The sequence below is a fragment of the Ischnura elegans genome, chromosome 2 (genome assembly GCF_921293095.1).
Source record: "Ischnura elegans chromosome 2, ioIscEleg1.1, whole genome shotgun sequence".
Classification (NCBI taxonomy): domain Eukaryota; kingdom Metazoa; phylum Arthropoda; class Insecta; order Odonata; family Coenagrionidae; genus Ischnura; species Ischnura elegans.
This window is the reverse complement of record NC_060247.1, coordinates 16,565,434-16,584,698: the sequence shown is the minus strand read 5'-3', so window position 1 is coordinate 16,584,698 and position 19,265 is coordinate 16,565,434. Positions and strand designations below refer to the sequence as shown.

At 41.0% G+C, this 19,265-nt stretch overlaps 1 protein-coding gene across 4 annotated transcripts in view; it reads left to right on the top strand.

The window, feature by feature from the left end:
* Positions 1–17,892, top strand: part of LOC124153434 (wolframin) — a 28,620-nt gene extending 10,728 nt beyond the window's left edge. For all 4 annotated transcript variants that reach the window (XM_046526582.1, XM_046526581.1, XM_046526583.1 and 1 more), the window contains exons 9-11: positions 67–443; positions 4,143–4,817; positions 16,717–17,892. In XM_046526582.1, coding sequence (XP_046382538.1) covers positions 67–443; positions 4,143–4,817; positions 16,717–17,269 — 1,605 coding nt within the window. In that variant the 3' untranslated portion in view covers positions 17,270–17,892. The remainder of the gene's footprint in view (positions 1–66; positions 444–4,142; positions 4,818–16,716) is intronic.
* The last annotated feature ends 1,373 nt before the right edge of the window (positions 17,893–19,265 follow it).

The following is a 19,265-nucleotide window of genomic DNA, read 5'->3' as shown; positions in this document are numbered from 1 at the left end:
TAGTTATAGTGTGTATTTAATTCTAATGCAGTTATTTTAAAATATATCTTCTCTTATTTTTTGTAGGTACTTTCCTTGAGTATGATGGTGATTATGTTACTCGCCCCACCTCGCTCACCTTTCCTTTCAACTTCATCACCGTCGCCAACGTCGCTTGCATCAGACCCTCTCTCATTGATCTGTGTGGCTCTGCATGTTGTCTCACGGTATCCGTATGAGCGGGATGGAGTGGTTCTCAGTTGGAGGCTGCTGGATGTGCGCCACCCTTCTGAACCTTTGGGCCGGATGGCTGCCGCTGCCTTGAGGTTTTGCCTGGCATCCCGGACCATGCTCTCCTTAGCTGTGCCTGTTTTCCTGCTATTCATTGCTATTCGTGATGCTAGGAGAGCCATGTCATTATCTAGTCGGTCATCCAACAGAACTTCCTCCAATGGAATTCACAGGTGACAATTATGCTTACAAAATATCCACTAGTTTCTCTTTGTTTGAGTTTTTATCAAAATAAAAATAGATTGAAACTAAAAAAATTATGGAATAATTCTAATGGAGCTTCTTGTTGCCTAAGTGAACATTTCCTCAGACTAGAAAATCTAAGTGGCAGTTGTAGTTGGAAAATACTTAATGTCTCCTTTTTGTAATTAATACATGTCTGCAAAACAATTATTAAATTTCCAACAACAATTAGCATTTGCATTTCCTAGCCATGAGACATTTTCTCCGTAGAATGTTTTCCCTTTAAGTGGAACAATGTATTTATTTTTTTTCAACTTGTATGTGTTATTTTACTGAATCGCAGATCCAGCAGGAATGGATGGGTGAATTTCCTGTGAATATGTGAGAAAAATTTTGTTGAAGCTCTTAGGTTAACACTTAGAAACCAAGTGCCATTTATAATTAATGTGCCAATTACAGTAAAGCCTCTGTCCTATTAACCTCCATACAGCAAAATTTTAAGGAACCCTCCGTATTTTGAGGTAGTTGGCCTGGTCTGAAACCCATTTAATGGACAATGCACACAAGAAAACCTCCCTTAATGAACGTCTCCAATTACCAAAACTCCCCCCAAGGAAGTGTGTGCTTGGCCCCAAAACATAATAAGTGTCCCTTGAAAACAAATTATTGAGGGAAAATGGTAGTAGAGTAGACTCTCGTTAATATGAAAAATGTTATCATGAAGTTCTCGGTATTACGAAGCAAATAGTTGGCCCCAACGAAAAGGCCTATCCAATCTATTGTAAAAGAAACGTTATTACGAAAATACAAACCTCAGTCCAGGTCCTGGCCGTTACAAAATGAACTTTAATACGAAGTTCCACGCCTAAGAAATGGCATTTAGGTGGATATTCAATATGCTAAGTTTTAATAATCGTGCCACGTTTGAGTTTTTCTCGTGTACTGTGCTCAAGAGCGTCAATTATGGTTCTTTCTTCTTCCTGTGGAGTCATGGTTACCCACTCATAACCGCTCGTAAATTGGACGTACAGGTAGTCCTCTTCCTATGCACATTTGATTTATGAACTTTCAAAGATACGGACATTCAAAAATTTCAAATTTCGAAATTGATGCCTTTCGATTTGGCCGAAGCGACGCGGTGTAGCGTGGAGGAACTCGCACTTTGGGCATGATCTTAAAAAAATATCATTGAATCCAGTGTGAATTTTGGAACCGTTCAGCGTTTTTGCTCGCCCTTCCTTACCGCGGAGAGCGATTTTTTTTCGACTCCGGCTGCGTCGCATGTCCAGCTAAATCAGTTCGTCAAAATCATGAGTGTGCGCATGATTGTGATGCAGTGTTGCATTCTGCAGGATAACCATACTCCTCAATTCCTTGCATAGTCCGGCCGGGGGGGTTGTCCGATGACCGCACAAAAGGAGGGACGGAAAACCCTGCACCAGCACGGTTAGCAGCCAATCGCTTTCCCCCAAACATCATCGTCACATGCATATTGAGCAGGGAAATAAGCCTGAAATACCAAAACAAAGGACTCTTCCTTCGCTCTTCATCCGTTCCAGCTCCTTTCTTCACGGAACCTTTTGTTTACAAGTGACCTTGGTGTTTCACTTTCTTACCTGGCAACCTTGCTCCCTTCCCTGAACTAGACCATTCTGCTTGTCATCAGACAACTTTCGGCGGCCGGACCATAGGCTTATCAACTAACGAACAAGGTCTTGGAACGCATCTAGTTTGTATATCGAGTACTTACTGCATTGGTGAAGTGATCAACCCTCGATTGTGTCATGCTGCATCCTTCTATTGAGAAACTGAAATGAATTTTCTCGGTTTTTTATTTGCATGTATTTTAATCGCATCAATAATATACTTTTTTTTACGATTCCTAAAAGAAACGCTCATAGGAACTTCGATATTACGAACCTACGGTTTTTCGGTCCAGTGAGCTTCGTAACAACGAGGGTCTACTGTATTTTGCATTTACAGGTAAATTTTCATGGATATTTGCATGATAAGTAGCTAGTAGAACTGCAACGGTCTTAACTGTTCCACTCCAAGCTTTGAAACCTACAGAGTGGAGGGTGTGGAGGAAACTTAACCCTCTCCTGCCAGCACCTAAAATAGGAAAATGTTTTTGTGATACAAGTAGTATAAGAATATTTCAATTATCTCTGTATGGAGCTCTTTTTTGGGAGTGAGTTGCCTGGGTATTTTCATCCCTCAGATTTGGGACACAGCTCATCCAGGTGTCCGTCCCTTAACCAGCTGCTGGACTACACCCTCTAACCCTATCATAGCACGAATGTAGGGTCAACTTATTGCATTACCAGTGCTTTCTTTAACCAAGGATTGTATTTAATTTTCAATAATTTACTCTTCTAAAATAACTACTAACATTTTTTCAGCATTGTGGAATTTTAAATGGGTTTCTAGCGTTTATGACAACAAAGTTAGTAAATACAGGGTAATAAGGCTACAAGTCCAGAAGTCCATTATTTTCAAGTCTAAAAATTGCTTACGCACAGAAAAAAAAAGAATTCATTTCAAAGTATAAAAAAATTGTAGTATGCAAAAAATATATCATTGGAAAAACTATTGACTATATAAATTGATTCCTACGGTGAGGATGATCATAAATGAGTGGGAGGGTTGGGCTTTATTGCCGAGGAGTGGCCCTGAGGACTCTCTAAGCTGGGTCTCAGGCCGGGCCTGAATGCATCGGACAATTGCTACCTCAGCGGTCACTTCCCTTCCCTCGCGTCTGCCAGAGCCGACGTCCGCACCTTGATAATGTTACTCTGTAACGAAACCATGGTTACTTTGTAACAAAACCATCAGTCTCAATAAATTACTATATGGAAATAGCAAAGCTGTTGATCCTTCTATTCCTGCGATTATGGATTTCCACCAAGTTATGTCTGCTACTATTAATCATTTCATTTGTCTGAAGGGGAATATATGCTCTTTGAGGCAAAATTACTGCATATAACTGTCAATTTATATCGACTTAAATTATTGCAGTCCAAGAATTGTATAGACTAGGCACTCAGGAAAATTATGGAGTTCTTTAAAAATACCTAATCCTTAGGCAACAAATTTAGCATTCTTTTAATTTCAGATCGTAATTAAAGAAAGTGGTGAGGCCTAGAGCAGAATGTATGAGAAAAACAACAATTTCAATTAGAAATATGCAGATTGAAAATCACGTGGTGAAAGCTATGGTATTTGATGGTAAATAATAAAAGTTGTTTATCATTACTACAGGAAAGGTTTTCAAGGTGAATAAAGCAAGATTGAGAAATTTACTTTACTTGGATGGTAAAGCACCCTGCAGCTCAATTCTGTGTCATATCGTTTCACGTGCTTCAACCACAGTGGAGTTCTAAAGCCTCCCACCATCGTGGACGTTGGAGCAATTCAGTGATTTCACTATGCCACTGCCCCAGAATTTTCCTTCGTCTATTGCATACAATCTTACACCGATAATTAGGATATGCGAGTTGTGTGAATGGGATGTGTGTGTTTTATTCCCAAATGTGATAGTAGAGTAAAAAGTTGAAGTATGAATTCATTATTCATCTTTTACGTGTTGTATTAGAAACAAAATTATGTATGTATTCACTTGTTGAAATCTGAAACATATTGCTTTGCTGTATACTCACCCTCCTTGTCATTTTCTTTCCTTTCTTCAGGGCCAATCCTCGACAACTGAATGCCGCTGAAGTTCTGGTGTGCTCAGTGGAGCGTGTGGTACCCCTGTGCATGGCGTTAGCTTGGTGGCAGGTGGCGATGCTGGCAGCGCTTGGGGCAACGTCCCAAGGCCTCCTCAGGGCAGCCCTAGCCACCATAGGCCTGCTCATCTGTGTGCCTCTTCTTGGCCTCTCGCTCCTCTTCCTCCCCGTTGTGACGCTCGCTCAACAGGTCCATAGCGCTGCCGAAGGGGCATCCAACTGGTTGATGGGGCCATCTGCCATCCTCGCCATTGTCGCTCTCCCCTTTTGGCTGTTGCTGCCATTGCACAGTCGGCAGGGCCAGCAGCACACTCGCCTCTGGAACATTGTGTCACGCTGCGTGGTGGTGGTGCAGGTGCTGTGTGTGGCGCTGGCTGTTGTCTCACTCACCTCCACATACCTAGTGGAACCGGCCCCATCTTCTGTTGGACCCTTCCTCCCGGCGGCATCGGGCCCCATGAAGGCTCCAACGCCACATGATGAGGATGGCCTCTCGTCTGGTGTTGGTCATGGGGAACCGCTCACGTGGGAAACATACAACCAAGAATGCCACTACCCGGCATGGGAGAGGACTTCGAAAGCAGCCGCGTCGTTAGTATGCAGACACCTGGTGGGCACCACTGTGGCCTGGGATGGGTAAGAATTCTAGTCTCTTTTCTTGTAGTTAAGTATTGAATCATCAGGAGAATTCACCTAATAGCTTGTATTCAACTCTCTTTATTACAAATCGTGTTTTAACGAAGTTTTTATTACATTGGAACCTTGATCTATCGTTCCCACATTGGTCTTTTTCCCGCATGCATTGTTCTTCGTTCCTAGTCCCAAATAATGTTCCATAAGGGCAATGTAATTTTTTCCCGCATCTATTGTTCTCCGAAGTATTGTTTTCCCTACATTGATCGTTTGAATATCTCAGTCCCGACGTATTATTTTCCCGCATCCATCCTTTGACAAAACTCCCATCAGCCTTTGCTTCCCCCCTCCCTCTGAGGCTTTCCTTCTCTCTGAAACCAAACAAAAGGCCCCAGATACCCCAAATCATAGCTAGTACAGTTTTCATGTTACGGAGACCATATATCATTAGCATGGAAAGAAAATACAGTGGAACCCCGATTTATCGTTCCCACATTCATCGTTTTCCCGCATTCATCGTTCGCCGCTCCTGGTCCCAAATTAAGTTCCATAAAGACAATGTATTTTTTTCCCGCATCTATCGTTCCCCGAAGTATCGTTTTCCCGCATTGATCGTTTGAAGATCGTGGTCCAGTCGAATAATTTTCCCGCATTCATCGTTTGATAAAAATGAGACGAAGTTGTTTACAATGTGTTATTTATGGCTAAAGGCCGTTTTACACGGTACACGGAATTGCGCAGGTTAGAGCTGCATTATTTTCTAAAATGGCGTGGAATTGCGCGAATGCATGAACGAAATTAGAACAGGGGCTATTTTGCCGTCTCGCATCCACGCATTCTTGCATGTGTTCTAGCAATTCACCGCTTTACACGATGCAATTTTGATTGCGCCTTCACACGTACGTCAGACTGCGCAATTCCGTGTAAAACAGCCTTAATAACAACAGACACATAGTTTGAATCTACCCCAGGAGATTGAAATGCGATAGGGAGAAGCAGAGTGCCGTGGGATAGTTACATTAGCGCATTTCCCAAGATCCGGTATACCTCTCCATTCAGCACTCGCCTCCCCCCGGTTGAAGCTTTCTTCTTCTCCGAAATAAAAAAAAAAGGTCCCAGCTCGAGCAGGGATCGTATTACGACGACCTTAACTTCGAAAGAAAATATCAAGTTACTCGAGAACAAAAGAAACCTTTTTTACGCCTCCCCCTTTCTCGATCGCTGACTCGCTTCAAAGATCCCCACCTCTGGAGGTCAAAACCTGCATGAATCACCGATTAGCCCAAAAGGTGTGTAAAAATGAATTTCGGCAATTGGTATTATACTTATACACCCATGTCTCGTATAGCGCAATGGATGCGTTCCTTGGGGTCTTTGCGCTATACGAATTTGCATTATACGAGAGCGTTTTAACATAGGGAAGATAGGGATGCGTTCCTGGTAGCATAGGTCTTTGGTATTGAATTTCCTCTAAAACATCTATATTCCCATAAAAAGCCTTAGAAAACATTATTTCTATAAATATTTATAGTTTAAAACATCTTTAAAGATAGTATTCACGCATTCAAAGACTTTTATTCACGTTAAAAAAAATTCTTACGTGTTTTCGAAATTCCATCCTGTCGTGCGGGTGGGCTAACATCTGCTATCTCAGGGGATCGTAATGCGTTGCCGGCAGTTGACGATTTTTAAAACTAGTCTAAAAACAACTGTTGTGTCACCCAGGCCCTTTTGTAGCTCATCGAAATGACAGGAAAATGCTACTTTAAATGCCATTTCATAGCTAGCGGAGTTTATGAATGATAAATCATTTTAATTTGAAGTCCTCCGAGTCATTAGCAGCTACGTGAAACAGTCTTTAAATGCCTTGAAACCTGACCCAGGTTTTCCTTCCCTGAAAATGAATGAACGAGAATGCATTCTTTTCCAAAAGAATATCGTCTCGTCAACACTAGATCTAGTTGAGGGGAAAAGGAGCCACTTTCAATAACAGCTTGGAGTTCATCAGAAAATGTTGTGGTGGCTGCGCTATCAACACTTGCAGATTCACCTGATATCGCCGCACTGAAAATACCTGCTTGCCGTTTAAATTCTGGAACCAACCGCTTTCACTAAATGTTTCGGAGCGATTACCACTCTCGTCTTTTTGTAATGATTCACCATGAACTTTCCGTATGTGCAGACCGCTTGGTTGAAGTTGGTGCGGCTGAGGTCACTGATATTTTAGCTTCGTCTTTATTCAAAATAAGGCATCGTGAGTTTAAACGTCCACGCAATATCGCTTTGACGCTCTCCATTTTCAAAGCAATTGACCTCTCTCAAGTCCTCTTCTAGGTTTATGGTTTTTCTTGATAAATTCTTGATTTTTCTACACGCATTCCTATTTTTTGCCATATTCTCTTGGTTTTTACTCTGTATGGCTCTATCTAAATCACCTTCTTCTGCTGAACTGTATTCCTGAGACGCAGAAGGCCTATGACTGCGGGGAGGGAACGAAGCCATTGTGTTTAAGACTCTATAGCGGACCCTTTTATGTATTGATGCTATTCATGCGCAACTCGGCCACCGCTCCATTTCTCCCCCGTGAATACCGATGACCTTGAAGGCTTTAGCGTAGACCCTCTACCTGGAAGTCAATCGCCCAGTAACCTACGACGGCAAAAATACGTCTCAAACCGTATTGCTGAAAAAAAACTCATTTCCACTAGCCCCACGCTTAATTAACGATCTAAATTATTTATTATCATTCTGTTAAGGAGACGAGATAAATCTTCGGTAGGCCGGCTATCTGGACCCAATGACGAGTAATACTTTTGGCAATTGCACAGCAATGAATTTCGATTAATATACAAACAAAAAAGAATATTTGAGGCAAGAAATAATATTAATATGCGTAAATTGATAGAAATTACTTGTGTACTTAGCGCAAGTTCACGTTTTATCTCGAGAGCGTTTAAAATTTTTGATTAGGCTACACTGCGTTGCAATGTTTCCCCGAGGAACGAATTTGCGCTATATCGAAATTGCGCTAATCGAAATTGCGCTATACGAGACATGGGTGTATTAGATTGGGATATTAGTGATGTGCACGTAATTCAAAAAAGAATGATACCAAACACGACGTATTTCTAACGTTATTTAACCATTTTAAGCAAGGAAATAGTTGGAATAATACGATGGTGATTTCTGGCGAATATCGATATCCTCGCAGCTTATAGTGAGCTTCACGGCAGTTGATGCGGATTTTTTTCGAAAACAGGGCGTCTGGTTACAATTTACGAGTTATGCTACAAGTCTCACTTGTCTGAGGTGCTAACGAAGCGATATCTTCTTAGGATATTTTGTTTCTCCCTACTAGCAATCTGAATTCATCTGCTCATCTAGAGCTACACTGCTTATTATTAGAAATGAGTGGGAAAGTTGCCTTCTCTATAGGATAAAAAATTTCATTGCGCAGTCATATGGTCATGCTTCACCCTCTGCAGTAAGCTCTGCCTACGCCGTACGCGATAGCATTAGTGCCGAACTTCACCTCGTACGAGTGGTTCCGTACTTTCCGGGGTGGATTGACTTAAAACTAGCGAGTGTTTTCCGTGTGGGTTCAATGGAGTCCGGTTTCATTTTTATTAGTTTTATTCTTATTCGTCTTCGGACCATGGCCTTTCCGAAGACATAAGTGAGAACTTTAAAAGATGGACTGAAAATAATTGATGATGAAGAAAAGAATCCGGTCTAGAAATACGTGAATTTTGCAGAACGCCTCGCGGTATTGTCGGTAGCACATAACGGCAGGGGTGGGGGTAGAGCGAGATCCCTGGTGAAAACAAGAAGTGGGATGAAGCCGAGGATCAGGTGGGCGTGCCGCTGACGATTAACGCCACATTGCCTCAATCATATTAAAAATTTAATTGCTAGAAAGGAAAATTTCAAATAATAAATTATTTTTGGCCTTCTTGATCCATCTCATAACCAATCACTGCGACGGCAAAATCAGTTGTTTGAGGCATAACACGCACATTTCTCTCGTAAATACGTGTACTTGAAATGGCATTTGAAAAAGCAGTGAAAATTCCGAGTGGAGTGCAAACATTTTTTAGCAAGGCGGCTTGCTCCTTTAGGATATTAGAAAGAGAGATAAGTCGAATCAACAATATGACCTAAGTGTTTCGATAAAGTAATAATATTCCTGTAATCAGCTGAAATCTCGTTTGAATCCATTAATGAATATCATAATTCGCAAAAATCCAGCGGATCCTGGGACATAGGCAACCTGGTCAAACATTCCCGCCTCGATCGTTTTCCCGTATTCATCGTTTTTTTCATCCATCCCCCTGAAAAACGACAGATCGAGGTTCCACTGTATTAAGTTATGCGGGAATAATAGAAATGATTTTCACCCCTCCCCCTTTCCCGCCCACTGACCTTTTTCTGCCCACCTGCTTCACCTGCTTCTAATTTTATTTAAATTAGTATTTCCATTTATCCTCTAATGCACAGTAAGAGTCTAATGTATTTTGATACCAATTTTTCCATAAACTAAACACTTGAAAAATGGGTAAATTCCAGGAAAAAAGCATCATTTCACATTTCTGAGCCATTTGGATTTTTTTACCCTCAGCTGCCACAAGCCAAGTATTGCTATTAAAAAAAATTGTATGAACAAGAGCCACATTCACTAGACTACATGTTTGGTCTTAGATTTACTGACCAATATTTCAAATATATCCTCATGAAGGTATGGATACACTTATACTTATTATCTTACAGTACGTGTCCAAAATCCCTCTCACAGGGGCAGAAAAAAAAGTAAAACCTGAAATACTCATAGTGGCAGTCAAAACACCACCATTTTTATTTCACAGTATATTGGAGCACATATTAACCTTCAATTTAAAAAAAAATTGGATGAGTTAACTGCTCTGCCTTTTGGTGATAATTCTGAAAATATGAAGTAATGTTTTTGAGCTAAAAAAATCGGTTAATTAACAACTGTTGACATCATTTTGGCCAACATAACAATGCAAGGGGAATAAAAGACATTACTATGGAAGCTATGTACTTGGATAGACAAGGGGTCAAAATTTCATTCAAATATGTTATGTGGTTTCTGAGTTATGAATTTTTACCCTGTGCCCTGCACTCTGGAATTTGACTCCCATTAGCGCCACTTCTGAGCAAACATCTCAAACTTTGACTCCTCATATCTTGCAAACTATGAGAGTGAGAGAAGAAATATTTTACATGGGTCATTAGATAGGTGATAGTAGCTAGTGACAAAAATTTCATCAAAATCCGAGTCGGTGGGTGCCATGCCTGGGTGAACTGACATGGAATGACCCTGCTGATAAAAAAAAAATGCGGAATTCTTCTTTCCCCACCGCGAAGAGTTGCAGAGGTATGTCTGGACTGTTGACGATTATCGAACTGTCCCCTTGCAATACTGAAAATTTAAGCAGCATTTTGAACTAAAAATTTATGAGCGCGAATTTTCAGCTAAATTTACACCGCACGTATGGCGCGCGAAGATAAGTACGTATTCACTTGTACTATTAACCTTTTTCTCCTAGGACTTTTTATCACACTATGCAATGGGTGAGAAATCGATATTTATTGAAATGAAGAAAGTCTGGCTATGCTGCAATTCATAATTGCCGAGCAGTCACACCAATCGCTAATTTTGAATGCCGTTTTCCCTTCACTTTCCTAATGGACCAGTGGTAGTCATTACGAGGACGATCTTTTTCACCGAATTCAATTTATAGAAACTACTCTTTGCCGAAAGCGATGGCGAATGGAAATGCCAACATTTGAAATGCAAAATTTCCTAGCGTCAACCACGTAAAAACGATCGATTAAGGATTAAATCACATGAAAATCTGAAAAAATAAATTCAAGATGAAAATCATGACTGTCAATAGCAGTAAAAGCATTTATTTGTTTTTTTTTACGAAATACATTTTGAAACGTATTAAAACCAAATAATTTACATAAAAATGGCTGATTACTAATAAGGCCGGTTTCGCGGTATGGAGCATGTCAGGTCACATCCATTTTGAAGTCACCCTGTGGCAAAAGAAATAGTATATGGTTCAGAAGACAAAATATAAATTGAGTTATGAATCATAGGTTTCATCAATGAATATTAATATCGTTTTCACTGACCTTCATTCTATGTCGCTGGTATCATCGCCCTCTCCAGCGGAATTTTCCTCGTCATTGGTATCCCAAGTCATACAGTCTTCGCTCCCATCCAAATTATTCGTAATGCAGCACTTCTTGAAACTTTTTATCACCAAGTCTTCAGGAATCAACTTCCAAGAACTAATGATCCACTGGCATATTTGTGTTAGACTTGGTTTTTTCATTCGTCCTGTTGGTGTTGTTTCATGCACCGTTCCTGCCATCCACTCTGTATAATTCCTCTTCATGTTAGCCTTGAAGGGGCAATTTATACACACGTCTAGAGGCTGCAAAACTGAAGTCATCCCCCCAGGAATAATAACTTGGTCAGTTTTACGACTGGTGAGATATTTTTTCACTCCATCTGTTAAATGCCCGCGAAAACTGTCCAGGACAAGCATATTGTGAAGGTTGAGCAGAGCCCCTGGGCGACGTTCCCACACACACCTAATCCAATCTAACACCAAACTATTGTCCATCCAACCCTTCTCTTGAGCCCGAACAATAATGCCTGGAGGTAGTTTTTCTTTCGGGAGGTTTTTCCTTTTAAAAATTACAAACGGAGGAAGTTTCTTCGCATCTGCCAATGCTGCACAATGCATGACCGTGCACCGCTGTTTTTCTCCCCCTCCTGTAGTCATCATTACGGATTTTGCTCCTTTCTCATTGATTGTACATTCAATTGGCATTTCGTAGTAAACTGGTACCTGATCAGCGTTACCGATTTGGCCCAACAAGTACGAATTCTTTTTTCTCAAGCCAATTACATATCGTTGAAAGTTAATCAATTTCTCTTCATACATTTCGGGAAGGCGCTGCGAAATTGTTGTCCTTCTTCTAATGGAAAAGCCGTTCCGTCGATAAAACCCACGAACCCATCCCTCACTTGCCATAAACTGATCATTGCTGATCTTCATCTCTCTGGCTATTTCAAGCGCCTTAAAAACACACATTTCCGTCGACACTGCATAGCCAAATTGCCGTGTATCCCTGATATAATGCGCCAGCCTTTCTTCCAGGATGGGGTAGCTGGCAGATTTTCCTCTGAAGGATCTTCTTCCCCTATTTGTGTGGAGCAATGCGTCCTTATCATTCCTCCATCTTCTTATACATGATTCCGACACATCAAACTTTCGGCCGGCTGCGCGATTCCCTACTTGCTCAGCGTCTTGAATCACTTTCAGTTTTTCTGCAGCCGTGAAAGAGCGCAACTTTTTTCCCGTATTCATCTTTACAACAGCACTGACCGACGGTAGCGTATGCACTGATATTCTCAGCTAAAATTCGTAAAATGCCAAAGAAGTAGAAAAAGGAGGAGGAGTTGGAAATCCCGGCACCTGCACCTGCTGCAAGGCCAATTGCTTTCCTTCATTTGCACCCCACACTTTTGCTTAAAAAGTAGTCTCTATGATATGAATCACCAGGGGTCTTTTGTCTATCTCTGGGAGTGGACGTTTTGTAAACAGTCTTGGGTTGTTTACCTCCCCCTTGTCGACTCCTGTGGCGAGTGTCGCCGTTCTCAAGGATTATGGGGATTCCCAAGTCTGGCCTCTTCGGTCGACCCTTTCCTCCTGCGGTCTCCACCAAGGGGAATTCATTCATAGCCTTCATAGTGAGGGCTCCCTAGCAAAACCGTTACGCGAGGGTCAGTAATCCTTTCTTCTTTAAGCCCTTTCGCTTTCGGTGTGGGTTGGGTTTTTACTATCGGTGTTGAAAGCCGGGAGCGTGTGGACGAAGATGATCGTGTCCTTTCGTGGAAGTCGTGCGGGAAATAAACCCACATTCACTTTAAGTTGTCCTCGCCTTTCATTTATCATAACTAGGGGCACACGACCCCGCGGGCACATGTTTTGGTCCTTCGTGCCGGATTGCTGCCAAATAATATTATCATTTCCAGACATTTTCTTAATCCTACCACCAGTCCCGTAAGCACCGTGAGGATTAAATGTAACCAAATCGATGGAATGAAAGCGTGGAACAATAAGGAGTAAATATTCACGTTCAGCGATGCTAAGTGGAAGCAAATGGGAAACCTGAAGGTGGGAAAGCTCACAGCAAAATGCGGCAAAGTTCAGTTTCTGTGCTGTAGGTTTCGCGTTTAATTTACCGGATTAAAGAATTTGGAATCGCTCTTCAATTATAAGCATTTCTGATATCTATATCCGCCATTTAGTCCAAAAATGTACACTAATTTTAATTTTTGCGCCGCAGGTTTTATCAACAATATAATTGTCAATTGCAATAACTCTTATAATAGCGTCAGAAGATTCCTTTTAAAAAATCACGCCAAGGGCGTAATGGAAATTACTCGGCAAGACAGTTGTTGACTATTAACCAGACATCCTTCAAATATAAAATTTTCTGCAATTTAGATGTGCGATTGCTATTTGCAGTTTTAAGTGCTGCGGGATGCCTATTAAGGCGCTCACCGAAGGGCTAATAAAACAAACGCCGCGCGACCTTTTCCATGTTCACCTCCGAGGTATCGACGCGACGGCGCGATGCTTACGAGTGTACTTACGAGTAAAAAAAGGCAAACAAGAATGTTATAAATATGTCACTTAAGGGAGAAAATCCCGTGCCTCCCGCTTGTTTTTGACCTTGGTTTTTAGATGACTGGCTCACGCTGAAATCCAAAGCACTCAGTTCCCCTTGGACTTGCGACAGGGAAAGGGGAGGGGGGGAAGATAAAACGTTTGTGTAAGAGGCGCACCCCCATTTTCGGCTTTTATTTCCGGGAAAAAAGGTGCGCCTCTTACACAAGCTTATATGGTAGTTAGCAAAATGGGGAGGAGACTTAGAATTTTGGCAAAACTCGATATCCTCACAACTGAGTTCCTTAGAAGTTGATGCAGTATTTTTTTCCGAAAACAGGATACCAGATTACAATTTAGGAAGTGTAAGATAAATCTCATTAGCCAAGGTCACCAACGAAGGGATATATTCTCAGGATATTTTGTTACTCCCTACTAGCCATTCGTATTTATCTGCTTATCTGGTGCAAGATTACTTTGAAATGAGTGGAATAAGTTACATCCTCCCGGGGACAAAACATTTCATGTAGCAGTCATATAGTCACGCCCTTCACCCTCGGCATTGGGTTCTGCATAAGCCATATGCGATAGTGTCAGTTCCGAGCTTCACCTCATATGAGTGGTTCCGTACTTTCCAGTGTGGGCTGACTTCAAACCAGCAAATGTTTTCATTGAGGGTTTAATGAAGCCAGATTTCATTTTTATTAATTTCATTTAGATTCGTCTTCGGAGCATGGCCCTTCCGAAGAAGTTAATGAGAACTTTAAAAGATGGACTGAAAATAATTGAAGAAGCAGAAAAGCATCTGTGGGGGAGAAGCGTGAGGATATTGTAGAGCGCCTGTGGTTGTCTGCTAGCACATAACAGTAGGGGTGGGGAAAGAGCGAGCTACCTGGTGAAAACAAGAGGTCAGATGAAGGCAGGATCAGGTACCGGTGTCGATTAACGCAAAATTGTTCACGCTTTACACGATTGCCTCAATTATATTAACAATATACCCATTAGAAAGGAAAATTTCTGATAGCAGACTATTTTTGGCCCATGGGTTCCATCTCGCAACCAATCACTGCACCGGTGAAAACAGTTGTTTTAGACAAAGCATGCACGTACAAATCCATGGTAGCAATAATTATAATTTTCTAGAGATGGGTCGAATAGCAGATTTCTCGAATTCGAATATCGAATTCGAATATTAAATCATTGCTCGAATATTCGAATACCTCGAATTTCGAATACCTCGAATACTAAATGATGAATGCTGGTATGTTTGACTCGGTTGCCAATGCAGCAGGCAACACAAGATTTTGGGGAGTAATTTTGATTTCCTTTAAATGATTCGAACAGGAATTTAGCTGATTAATGAATATTTTAATTTTATGGAAACAATTGGGCATATAATTAATTCAACTAACATCGCTTTACCCTCACTCCTGCTGCCAAGTGCTAGCTGACAATCTGAGGCATTTTGCAAAATACAAGCTCTTTTCCACTGGATTTTCTTCAATTATTTTCAGTCCATCTTTGGGAGTTCTCACGAGATAAGAAGATGAATTGGAATTGCTATCAGGGAGAAACCAAATATTCTGAGAAAATATCCCTTTGTCTGGGACTGTAACAATAAAGATTTACAGCACCACTCATAAATTGTAACTTGATATATGTTTTCGGAAAAAAATACCGCATCAACTTCCGAGAAGCTCTGCTGCTCATATCGAGTTTCGCCAGAATGCTAAGTCTTAGTCGTATTTTGACATTTATTTCTTTGCGTAAAATGCTTAAATAAACTCAGAAATTCGTCGTGTTTGGTCTTATTCTTTTTGAAATTACGCGCACATTACTAATACTTCAATTCAATAAAGATGTAACATCAATTGACGAAAGTCATTCTTAGACACCTTTTGTGCTAATAGATGACTCATGCAGCGGTTGACCTCCACAGAAATGGGGAACTTCGAAGCTGGTAGGAAAAAAAAGGTCAGTGGGGGAGAAAAGGGAGGGCCCGAAACACGTTTCTATTGTTCTCGTGTAACTTGGTATTTTTTCGAAGCTAAGGTCTTCGTAATATGATCCCTGCGCGATCTGTGACCTTTTTTTTATTTCGAAGAAGAGGAAAGCCTCAGAGGGGGGCTAGTGCTGAATGGAGAGGGATACCAAATCTTGGGAAATGCGCTAATGTAAGTATCCCACGGTACTCACACAGCTGTTGACCTCCAGAAATGGGGAACTTCGAAGCAGGTAGCCAGAAAAAGGTCAGTGGGTGAGAAAAGGGGGGAGGGCGTGAAACACGTTTTTATTTTTCTCGTAACTCGATATTTTTTTCGAAGCAGGGGTCTTCGTAATGCGATCCCTGCGCGATCTGGGACATTTTGTTTGATTTCGGAGAAGAGGAAAGCTTCGGAGTGGGTGAGGCAAGGGCTGAATGGAGGGGGATAGCGGATCGTGGGAAATGCCCTAAGGTTACTATCCCACGGCACTGAGGTTCTCCTGGTGGGGGTAATCGGGGATTTTAGGATTTTTTCACCCGACCATTTTCGGTTCCCCTCGTCGAACTCTTTTCACCGCTAAAATCCACGAATTTGATGTAATTCGTCAACTTGCGTAAAACGGCGCTGCGAGCACTAAATGACTACAGTTCTCTACATTTTTCCGAGTCAACTACCAACGACGTGCGTGCGACAGTGTATGACGTGAAATTCAAAGTATTCGAGGTATTCGAGGCGGTACTTTTCGCATAACTATTCGAAACCTCGAATATCGAATACTTTCTAATATTCGAGGTATTCGAGTATTCGCGGATACTATTCGCACATCTCTATAATTTTCATAATTTCTTCATTACAAACCTCCAATTTTTTGTTCATATCAACTTCGTAATAACAAGAGGCTACTGTATTTCACATCTTTTAGGTTAAATGAGTTTCTCATTGCCCTTCATTCTTATGTAGATAATAATCCCCAGTTAAGTTTGGAAGTCAGCACAAATGGAGCTCACATTACAAAGGCATAGAGAAGTCATGCCTTTTTGGTCCATGTCAATGTTCTTTTTTACATCATTAAGTGTTTTATGTGGGAAGATATCATCACCCTGCCATCATGGTTATTTCTATTGTGGGATATGTGATACCAGTGTAACAATGTAATGAAAAATTGTGTGGAATCTGTTTAGTGAGAGTATTGTTCATCCTTAGGTATGTCTCTACTGTGAAGCTGTCCAGGTCTCGCTCAAACCCAGCGGCCACAATCCTCTCCCTCCTGCCAGTGAGGTTAGCTGCACACCTTACCTGTGTCATTGGGGAGCCCACGAGGGCACCATTCAAGGGGGTGGCGAGGGGACCCGGGCTCTACAACTCGGGCTGTCATCTCGAGTCCCTGGCGCAGGAAGTGGTGGAGGTGTGGGTGCGGGTGGGGTCTGGAAGGGGGGTCTGGGGCGTTGCCTCGGGAGGCGAAGTGGTGCTGCTGCCCGCAGAGGACAATGGCAGGTGGTCCAACTTCTCCCTCTCCCTCCGAGTGGGGGACCGGGTGTGGTTCTCGGGTGAGCTTGCACCTGGAAGGCTGGGGGATGAGAACCCGGAAGTCCTCGTTAGAGAGGTTGGTTGTTTAGCATGTCGTTCCTCCCATCCTGGTTTTTCAACATTGGAGAAAACTTCAACAGTGAAAACCAAACTGTTGTCTGTTGGGAAAGCGTTGTGGGGTGCCCTTTCGACTTTTTCTACCTTTTTGTTGGGACCAATTATTTTGTGAATGTTGCTTTGCTTTGCTGAAACTTTTTGAGAGTAGCTATGTACCTATAGTGAGGGGACGTAAAACAATCATTTGACCACATTGCTTCCCTACACTCACACTTATTTAATCATTCCCGGCGGAAAATGTGTCAAGTCTTGTAACAGAATTATTTTCAGTTGAGATGAAGTCAGTATTTTTGAAATGGATGTATATCTTGTTTTTATCAGCTAGACCTTTAGAATAATAACCATAGTGGCTGAATCCAGTTGTACAGACTACCATTGAAATGTTCCTCCAAATCTGATCGGTGTTATTAATGTGAATTACTGTATAAGTTTGTTCATAAAAGAGTGCATATGAAATTGGTCTAGTGAGTCTTAAGTCTTAGTTGGTCCTAAAGCTTGATTTTATTTCAAAGTGTATCTGAGATAAATAATTTTTATCTGTTTCATAATGTGTGGAATATTTATCATCCATAATTTCTCTTTAATATTATTTAACTCCAAATTTTATTTGAGTTTTACAATCGTTGAAGCAACTCAGACTAATTTGTTGATGGTTTAATAATAATTTCTTAAAATTTTGTTTAAATATGTTTTTTCAATGGACTCATCTATCCAATTAAAAGTCATAACTAGCAATTAAGGCTGTGTTAATTTAATTACTGGTACTATCTTGGTTATTACCTGAATAATTCAGGCCGTAGAATTAGTTGAATGCTAATTAGTGAGTGAATAAGGCGGCAGTTCTTGATTACTTGTTTGGTCACTAATGTCAGTCATTGGCTTGGTTCTCACTTGACTACTCAGCCTTTGATTTGGTTTAAAGTTTGTTTGGTTTGGTGCTAAATTATTTTACTATCGATTTCAGCATAAATATGCACTCATATGTATTCAATAGCATGTGGTAATTATAAAATGTTTTTAAGTATTATTTCCATGGTTTTAGTGAGTGGGGAGGGGACTCCTTAGGGATTAAAACCCCCTGAAATGTTTGGGAGATATGGCCTTAGATTTACCACTCCAATTGAACCCCCCCCCCTCCCCCCCCCCCCCAAATGTATCCCCTCTTAAAATGGCTCCCCCAAAAATGTTATTCTGGGTACAGCCTTGATCACTATTTCATTCACATCGAAAGCATTCTCTGCTGATTACCGGCTCACAGTTTTGAGAGTCATTAATTATTATCCCACCAATTAGCCCAATTTTACTAATACAGGCGGCGGTCCCCGACTTTCGTACACAATGCGTTCCCGAAAACTTGTAAGAAAGTCGAATGTACGAAAGTCGTACCATGGACTTCCATACTATTTAGGGGTTACGTTCCTAAAGAGTGGAATATACGTACTAAAACCTTTTTTTCCACGGAATTCATTTAAATTGACTTAATTTTAATAATATGCTAATAAAACTTCTCAAATCATCTGATTTCTTTCGAAAATACGCAGAAAATGCAAATAAAAGTTTAAAAAACAAGAACTCCGTTGGCTATCGATTGAAACTTCCTCTTGGCGTTTAAGTTGATATTCCACTTATTACGTCCATTATAAATAAAAAGACATATCAAGAAGCATAACAAAATGTAGTTGTTGAACCCGCACTCTGGATAACTTTTAATTTTTACACCAAAATTCGACATTTGGCAGGTGACATTCGTGATCGCGTATATTTCGCATGTTATTCAAAAAAGACAAAAGACGAACGGAATTCGGGTGATATTTCGTGCAATATCGTTGCTGAAGGTGTACATGAATTAAACAGCACTCAAACGAGAATACACAATTAGAAAGATCTTACTAGTTTTATTGAAAGCTACTTCATGATGTCTAGTCAACTTCTTTTGAAAAATATCTTCAATGAAGGCCTTCTTCTTCTCTTGATAAAGGAGCCTATAGCAGGCAGTCTCTCTCCCAAATAAATCACCTAGATTAGAGTCAACTACCAACAATTCCCTTCATTATATACGTTCGTATTGTTCGCATATACTGCCATTTGAAACAACTGAATGTTGGGAT